The 9,532-nt window shown below is 40.9% G+C and overlaps 1 protein-coding gene across 1 annotated transcript in view; it reads right to left on the bottom strand.

Annotated features, from left to right (window-relative positions):
• Positions 1 to 4,397: 4,397 nt before the first annotated feature.
• cmtm6 (CKLF-like MARVEL transmembrane domain containing 6) overlaps positions 4,398 to 9,532 on the bottom strand; it is a 79,881-nt gene continuing 74,746 nt past the window's right edge. Inside the window, exon 5 of the mRNA XM_043690240.2 lies at positions 4,398 to 8,423. Within this exon, the coding sequence (XP_043546175.1) occupies positions 8,250 to 8,423 (174 nt within the window). The 3' untranslated portion in view covers positions 4,398 to 8,249. The remainder of the gene's footprint in view (positions 8,424 to 9,532) is intronic.

The raw sequence follows: 9,532 nt of genomic DNA, 5'->3' as shown, positions 1-9,532 counted from the left end.
TTTAAAATGTGAAAAGTAGTGATTTGGTGGACACAGAGAATGTTTCTTCTCATCAGCAAAAGGCCATCAAGAAATTCAGTAAGGACTTCAGAAGCAATGTATCTACCCAAGACTGGTGGAAGTATGGAACTCATTAGCAGAGGGAGTGTTTGAAGCAAATATGATGGATGCATTTAACAGCAGGTTGGACAAACTGATGAGGAAGAAGGGATTAGAATGATTACAAAAGTACATTAGACGAAGAAAAGTGAAAGGCTTGAATAGAGCATAAATAATGTTGTGGACTTGCTGAATGGAATGGCCTTAAGCTATACTGTATATCCTAAATAAAATAGTAGTTACCCTATAACCAATTGATACTTGTGCAGTGGGGGAGGAGTCTGGCTTTAGATCCCTATTGATGCCAATTCTCAAAGACATGATTTCCTTCCCCATCTCTCTTGGCTCAGATACACCACCAAACTCAAAGATTCAGTCAGAGCTAACATGCATTCAGAGTTCCCACGTCAAATCAACCACCAGAAACTGACCCATGCTGCTGTTGCTGAGGCATAACTTTACTAGATTCTAGACTCCTTGTGATTGCACTTAATAGTAGATTTATTTTTGTAGAATAATAGAAATTGCATCAATGGAGAAAACCTTTTAGCCCCACTCATGGAACCCCATTACCCCCAGATCTTTTATATTTCTGACTACTTTCCTTACTAGCCCTCCAATAAGAATTATTTGGCATTCTTTGTTGATGGTCTTACATTTTATTCATCCCATCTCAGTTCCCATTCAACACTGCCGCTATGTCCAGCTCTGCAGAAAATGCCGAGTCCCACTCCAGCCACATACCCGCACTCTCTTCTCACCCCTAGTTTGCCTGTGTCTAATTCTATTGTCTCTTTCCAATCCTCCTCCGATTACTCCCACCTCTCAGGTTCCCTTGGCTCTTCCCTGCTGGTGATTGCTGTGCCCAACTCATTGACTGTTCCCGAAATAGTAGTCAGCATGCAGATTCTCTGTTGCATTTCCATTGTGAAGTAAATCAAGGTGGTGAAGGAAATTTGTGATAGTCCACACCAACAACTCTCTCCATTACAGAGAGACAATTAGTTATGTATAGCCTGATGGCAACCAAGTTTGAGGTATATGAGGAAGGGCCTCCATGAACTACCATCAGGGACTTGAATCCATCCTGATGATTTTATTCAGTAGCAGACTGTAGTAGACAGGTAGGAGAATTAAAAAGAGAAGTTATTGTTGCTGTGGTGTTTTAGGAAATTTGAAGATTTCTTAAGCACAAACGACATGCAAATGAAGTTGTGGAGTTAAAAACTGGGCTGGTTGAATTGAATTGAATTGAATTTATTGTCACGTGTACTGAAGCACAGTGCAAATCTTTGTCTTGGAGCAAAACAGGCAGATCCCATAGTTAAGTAAATAATAGGTAAACAGCGGCAAAAACAGTAGCATAGGTACAGGCGAATATAAAGAATTGGGAGTCCATTCAGTAGTCTAACAACACTAGGGTAGAAACTGTTCCAAAACCGGCTGGTGGATGTATTCAGGCTTCTGTACCTTCTCCCCGATGGTAGAGGTTGTAGGAAAACATTGCCGGGGTGGGATGGATCTTTGAGAATGCTAGGTGAAAGTGAGGACTGCAGATGCTGGAGATCAGAGTCAAGATTAGAGTGGTGCTGGAAAAGCACAGCAGGTCAGGCAGTATCCGAGGAGCAGGAAAATCTTTCCTTGACAGTGGGCCTGGTAAATGGATTCTATAGATAGGAGGTTGGCCTTTGTGATTGTCCGGACTGAGTTCACACTCTCTGTAACCATCTCCGATCTTGAATGGTACAGTTGCTATCACAGGTAGTGATACATCCAGACAGAATGCTCTCGATGGCGCACCTATAAAAGTTGGCAAAGGTATTCGCTGTCATGCCACATTTTCTCAGCTGCCTGAGGAAGAAGATACATTGTTGGGCCTTTGTAACCAGTGCATCCACATGAAGAGTCCAAGAAAGCTTGTTGTGGATGACCACTCCCAGGAGCTTGACATTGTCCACTTGTTCCACCTCTGTGCTGTTAATGTGTAGGAGGGGGGGGAGCATGAGTAACATCCCGTCGAAAATCAATAATGAGTTCCTTGGTTTTGCCAGAGTTAGGTTGTTCTCAGTGCACCATTTTTCCAGGTGTCCCTCTCCTGTCTGTAATCTGTTTCATCGCCATCTGAGATTCAACCGACTATGGTGGTGTCATCAGCGAACTTGTAAGTGGCATTAGTCTGGTATTTGGCGATGTATGGGTATATAGTGAGTACAGTAGGGGGCTCAGTACGCATCCCTGGAGACCAGTGTTGAGCGTTAGTGAGAATGAAATATTGCCCCCGTCTTCACTGATTGTGCCTATGGGTCAGGAAACTGAGGATCCAGTAGCAGAGAATGGGGCTTAGTCCGAGATCACTAAGTTTAGTAATCAGTCTCGGGCGGATAATAGTGTTGAAGGCTGAACTGTAGTCAATGAGTAGGATTCTTACGTAGCTGTTCTTGGTGTCAAGATGTTCTAGGGAGGAATGAAGGGCAAGTGATATGGCATCTGACGTGGATCTGTTGGTCTGATAGGCAAATTGGAGTGGGTCAAGAGTAGTGGGGAGGCTGGAGTTGATTAATGCTATGGCCAGCCTTTCAAAGCACTTCATGACCACCGAGGTTAGGGCCAGTGGGCAGTAGTCATTGAGACATGCTGCATGAGCCTTCTTAGGCACAGGGATGATGTTGACCCTCTTGAAACAGACAGGGACAGTGGCCTACTGAGGGGAGAGGCTGAAGAAGTCCAAGTTGATCTGCGCATGCTCTGAGTGCACGGCCTCTGTCTGGTCCCATCGCATTCCTTGGATTCACACAAAGGAAAACTGATCTGACCTCTGATGCAGTGACTGTTGGGATAGGTTTGTCAGGACTTGTTGGAATAGGAGTTACCGCTCCGCCAAAATTCTGCTCAAAGCGAGCATAGAAAGTGTTGAAATGATCTGGGAGTGATGTGTCATCGTCCTCTATCTTGCACTGTCTCTTTTTAGAACTTGTGATGTCATTCAGTCCTTGCCATAGTCGCCGGGTGTCTGTCTGGGTCACTAGTTTGGATCGGTATTGGTCCTTGGCTGTCTTTATGGCTCTGCGAAGGTCATACTTGGATTCCTTATATTTGAGTGGGTCTCCTGATCTGAAGGCCTCATGCCTGGTTTTTAGCAGATTCTGTACGTCCTGAATCATCCAAGGTTCCCTGCAGGTGAACACCCTGATTAACTTCCTCGGTATGCAGTCCTCCACACACTTGCTGATAAAGTCTGTGACGGCAGAGGTGTACTCGTCCAAGGTACCCGCACACTGGTTGAACACGGCCCAATCAGCCGATTCCAGACAGCACCGGAGTTGATCCTCTGCTTTCTCTGACCAGCACTGGACCTGTATCCGTGAGGGGATCTCCTGCTTGGGCTTTTGCCTGTAAGCCGAGAAGAAACACAGCATTGTGATCAGAGTTCCCGAAATGAGGGCGGGGGATCGTGCGGTAGGCATCTTTCACAGTGGTGTAGCAGTGGTCTAAAATGTTCGGGCCCCTGGTGGGGCAGGTAATGTTCTGGTGGTACTTGGGCAACACCTTCCTTAGATTGGTTGGGCCCATTATCCTACACCCAGTTAAAATACTTTCTAGTGCAACTGGTCTTTTGAAGATAATATGTAACTGTGCATAGGTAATGTCAACTTCAGATACTGAAGTCTCCTACACTTTAATTATTGTCATGTCCCAAGTTAGTAAAAACTTGCAGGCTACATTGTTTTTATTTCTTTGAGTGATGGAATGTGGGCATGGCAAGTTGAACCACCACTTATTGCTCAGAGGGCAATGAATGGTCAACACAATATAGTGGGTCTGAAATCACATGTAAGTCAGAGCAGGTAAGGAGGACAGACTTGCTTCTCTAAAGCAGGATTTTACTGAAGCAAATGTGTTTTTGTAACGATTGGTGGTGACCAAATAGTGACCTTTTGATTTCAGATTTGTGAGAAATTCAAATTCACCAGTTGTCACGATTTGATTCAAATCCATGTCCTGGGAATATTAGCCTCGGGCATTTACCACTACGTTCCTCCGTCTCTCCCAGCATACACTCCTCGTTACTCCTTATATTGGAAAATTATTCAGTTTCTTTTCTCAGCCTGATTGGCACGATTTGCAACAGTTGTCTTTTTTGAATGATCAGGGATCTTCAGATGGAATGTGATTTGATTGACAAACACAGACGTTATCACTCCCCAGACGCAGAAACACTTGCTTTTTGAGCATTTGTAAAGAGAATGTTTTTTCAGTTGATACAAAAGTAGTTTTCGCAAGATTGATGAAAATATAAAAAAAGTATATAAAGTCACTTTAATTGAACATGCAATACATAGTGTTTTTCAGATTACAGTTGTTTCAAGACATGCAACTATATATCTCACAGATACATCTGTTTGCATCTATGTTAACATTTTTACAGCGCAAGGATAAAACAGCATTCTGCAATCACAGGTTTGCAATATTATTGAAATCCAATTCATATTTAACTAAGAAGCACATTTTTATTTCTTCCTCAGATTAAAGATCTTTACTTCATATCAAGGAGATTCCAAGTGACCTTACACTGCTTTTCTTTACAGCCCCTAATACAGGTATGTAACTTCAATATTGGAAATACGGAAAAATAATTAAAGCCTTGTAGAAGTAAAATTGGTCTATGCCAGTTGTGCAAGTTGTGTACTTGAACAGTGTTTTCCAATTCATCTTGGATTTTATGAGTTTGGGGCATAATGCAACCCATGTGCCCTTGAGCCTGTTTATTTATTTACCAGGTAACCCCAGGTGAATAGCCCAAAGCTTTTATCATGTGGGCTGGGTTCAAACACAGTGGCAATATCCCTGAAGTTTAACACACATAACACCACTTCATCACCACTTGTCGCAAAGCTGGTCTGCCAATCCCTTCACCTGGACCTGTCCAGCCAGACCCTACTCATACCCACATTTACCTTGAAGGCTGGATGGCAGTGAGAGCCTTCACCTTTGGTAATCATTGCTACTTCCAGTGTAAGTTGGCAGCGAATCAGCTGATGTTTTGGGAGATAAGACTATAAGGTAAGACATAGGAACAAAATTAGGCCATTTGGCCCGCTTCGTCTGCTCTGTCATTCGATCATGGCTGATATGTTTCGCAACCCCATCCTTCTGCCTTCGCCCTGTAACCCTTGATCCCCTTACTCATCAAAATCTTAAGTATCTCTGTCTTAAATATATTCAATGTCTTAGCTCCATAGCCTTCCCCAGCAAATGACTTCCACAGATTCACAGTCTCCTCTGGCTGAAAAAATTCCTCCTCATCTCAGTTCTAAAGGGTTGTCCATTCACTCTTATACTGTGGAAACATCATCTCCACATCCACTCTCTATCCTGGCCTCAGAGTATTCTGTTAAGTTTCAGTGACGTTCCCTCTCATTCTTCTAACTGCATTGAGTACAGACCCAGAGTGCCCAACTGCTCCTCATATGACAAATCCTTTAACCCAGGATTATTCTTGTAAACCTCCTCTGGACCTCCAATGTCAGCACATCCTTCCTTAGAAACAGGGAGCAAAACTGCTCATAATATTCCAAACACATATGGCTGGAGTCTTATACAGTCTCAGCAGTACATCCGTCCTCTTGTATTCTAGCATTCTTAAAATGAATGCTAACATTGCATTTGCCTTTCTAACTGCCAGCCGAACTTGGATGTTAACCTTAAGAGAGTCCTGAGCTAGGGCTCCTAATTCCCTTTGTACTCCAGAATTCCAAAGCCTTTCACAATTTACAGAACAGGCTATACCTCTATTTGCTTTGTTTTAGCAGGTGGCTAGGAGCAGAAAATATGGTGCCCCATAAAATCCAGCTCAATGAAATATCTCTGTGAATTTCAGTGGAGCAAACATTTGGGCACAGTGAATATTAGTTGCTGATTCAGCAGGACTCTATTTCACACTATTGTGCAGACCAATTTCACCATCTATAAAGTGAAGCCAAGATAAAGAAAGAAATTGTGACAGCAAACGATTTATTCTACAGTGATTTGTATTACATTGCGAGACTGTGATAATTACAAACGAATAGATATTACAATATAGAGACCTTGAGGTTGCCAGACAATAATTTATATCATTCAGACATAACTTGATGAAAGCCACTGAATGGTGCAAAATCCATTAAAATATCAAAACTACAGGTTTCTGAATACATAGGAAGATCTATTTATAGGTTTAATTTCTTTTGGAATGACTGAAGGATGTCTTGATATAGAAAAATCATCCTCTTACCTCAGGGTCTTGAGATTCCTATAATAATTATAAAACAGGATCAGAGAATTCTAACAAGTCACTGATGTCTGAGAACACAGTGACCTGACTGGAATTTTCCTCCAGTGCAAAACTACCACAGTGGTCCTCAAAGTGAAAAGCTGTTTGATTTTAAATGAAAAACAAAAGCACGTGGTTAATATTTGGCTCTTATAAATCGGTCAGTAAGCCTGAAAACAATTTTTTTCTGTTCATTATCAATGAATTTGTCAGCTTAATTGGGTGGATAGCAGCTTTGCGATACAAGTTGGTGCTAACAGCATAGATTCAATTTCTGCACTCACAGATTACCACAACGGACTTCTCAAGTTAAACCACAAGTTCTCTCTCTCCAGTGAGAGAGCAGTCTGATAGTCTGGTAAGACTATGGTGGCTTTATCTTTCTACTTCTTCCCACATGGAATTTAAGTACTAAACAGACAGTAACAGCAGTAGTGATTGCAGCCAGTAAGTAACAATTTTAAGGCCACACAAAAGTTAAGGTTGGACTGTTATGTTTAATAAATTCATATAAATAAACCCAATTCAGTTAGTATAGATTAACATTTCACCTGTTCGGTTTGGTCAGTCCAAACAAAATGTTTGACTACTTAATAGAATAATTTTGAACTCTGGAAACTAAATAAGTTCTTCGCAATGGCATTAATGTTACAGGGGGTGAAATATAATTAAAATTTAAGCATTTTTAAAAACATGACAAGCACGGAACTGACCTGAAATCAATCTTCAGATTAAAGCCAATTTTAATGCCAAATGACCACACTGGCCATTAACAAAGATGGATTTAAATCTGTTACAATTACAAATTCCATTTCAATTCAAAGCAGAAAGAACCTTAGAAATTATCAAGGTGATTTCATGTGCCTACTCATGCTCACATTTCAGCCCAATTATAATTTTCTTTCCATTTTTCCATTAGGTGTGGTAGCTGCTGGCAAAGCCGAGATGTGTTGCCCATCCCTAACTGGCCCTGAACTGGGTGGTTTTCCTCACCATTTCAGAGGAAGGTTAAGAGTCAACCACATTGTTATGGCTATGGAGTCATACATAGGTCAGTCCAGGTAAGGATGGCAGGTTTCTTTGCCTAAAGGTTATCAATGAATCAGATGGCTTTTATGACAATGTTAGGTGTCACCATTATTGAGACTAGCTTTCAATCTATTTTTTTTAAAAAGCCAAATGTAAATTCCATGATGAGATTTGAATGCTTATCCCCTAACCACTACACTGCGCTTCTGGATTACTGGCTCAATGCCAATACTATGAGATTGCCATTTCCCCCCAATCACAGCTGAATGTGTGACAATGCATGTTTATATGTTTCCTCGAAGCAAGTTTAAGTAAACTGGAGATTCCTACGATCATTTTTCTGAAAAGCTAAATAAAACTAATATGAACACCAACACCAAAAATAAATTACAAAGTTTTTTTTATATAATAAAAATTTGATCCAAGCATCTAAAAGGCATAATTATGAAAAGCTTTAAGATAAAAGTTGCTTAATCTTCCTAATAATCTTTAAATGGAGAGAGAGAGAGAGAGAGAGAGAAACTACAAACAGAGGCATCAGAACATCATACATATTTAAGATACAAGTTCAATTCATTAATTTTCAATGGATCTACAGTAGATTGTATTCAGATAAACAGGCAAATGACAAAAAGCAATTTTTATTGAATCCACCCCAATCTAGAAACAAATGCTCTCCGGTCAGAACAATGAGTAGAAAGAAGCTTAGATTTTTTTTGCTATTGTTGTCTGAACAACTTTGGAAACTTAAAATTCAAATGTGTATAAAAAAAGGGTCTGTTTTTAGAAACAGAACAACTGCTTCTGTAGCTCAGACAGGTATATTTCCTTGCTCATTCAGTGGCTGGGTTTCCGCTTTCACATTTTCCTCAACTTTTTTGGTTTCAACTGGCTTATCCTCCTTTTCTTTCCAAGGCAGACCCTCTTGCTGAACATGCAGCACCAAATCCACAAAGAAGGCAATTGTAGCCAGGAATCCAAACGCCTATAGAAAACAATGAGAACAATGGGAAATGCTCCAGTTAAACAATATATCAGACAAAGTTAAAAATGACACACCACCAGGTTATAGTTCAACAGCTAGTGCTTCCAATTAAACCTGTTGGACTATAGCCTGGTGTTGTGTCATTTTTAACTTTGTACATCCCAGTCCAACACTGGCACCTCCAAATATATAAGACAGTAAGCATTCTATTATAATTACCCTACTATGAAGCAGGTATTACACAGATTACAGGAAAATCTGACATGACTGCAGTAGGGATGAAATTCCTGTGAGTTGCACTAATTAAGTTCAAGCAAAAAGGATTGAAAAGAAAATAAAGACCCATAATACTTGGCTTCTCTTAATATTAAAGTGCTGAGATGCTTCTGGGGACCTCCTTGGAGGGTAGAATGACAATACCTAAGCTAGTCAAGTCACAGACTGGATTATACTGGGTGCCATGGTAACTGCCACCTCAACTACGAAGTCAATGGGAGCCTACCTTTCAGGAGAGAAGGGGCTGCCCTGCAGGTATGAAATCTGGAAATGGGATATTTGGACCTGGGGACATGAAGTCCTAGGTCAGGAAGTGGCTGTCCAATCAGGTGCTGGCAGTTCTCAACATACCCAGAAACCTCACTGGGAGAGTGGTGGTTTCTGCTGTTACTGTATTCAGACAAGGATCCGGTCACCTGGGATGAATGGGAACTTGGATCAAATATCGTGGGGGATTGGTGAGCTATAGTTAGCGGGACAACGTTGAGCTTGGTGGGGCTTGTTACTGAAACAAATAAGGGATTATGGAATACAGATGCATATTACAGTGAAGCTACAAATAGTATAAATAGTTCAAAATTGTAGCTGCATGTTTGGTGGTGAAGAAAGGAGGCACTGAAGGGATAAGCAGGATTGCCTGCAATGTATCTATCTTCTGTGAGTAAATTAATGTAATCTTGATATTGGTCTCAAGTATATCAGTTCCTTTAAAAGACTTTCAGGTATTTAACTATGTTGAATTCCTTCCTCGCATATGGCTGCATGACGACAAATATTGTCTATATACCATAATAAAAATCCCAACAATTAACCATATGACACACATCAGGTTC

This window comes from Chiloscyllium plagiosum, unplaced genomic scaffold, assembly GCF_037043375.1.
Source record: "Chiloscyllium plagiosum isolate Xiang-an unplaced genomic scaffold, Cpla_swu_hap1 HiC_scaffold_5, whole genome shotgun sequence".
NCBI classification, from domain to species: Eukaryota; Metazoa; Chordata; class Chondrichthyes; order Orectolobiformes; family Hemiscylliidae; genus Chiloscyllium; species Chiloscyllium plagiosum.
The sequence above is the reverse complement of the archived record's forward strand: the minus strand, read 5'-3'. Positions and strand labels throughout refer to the sequence as shown.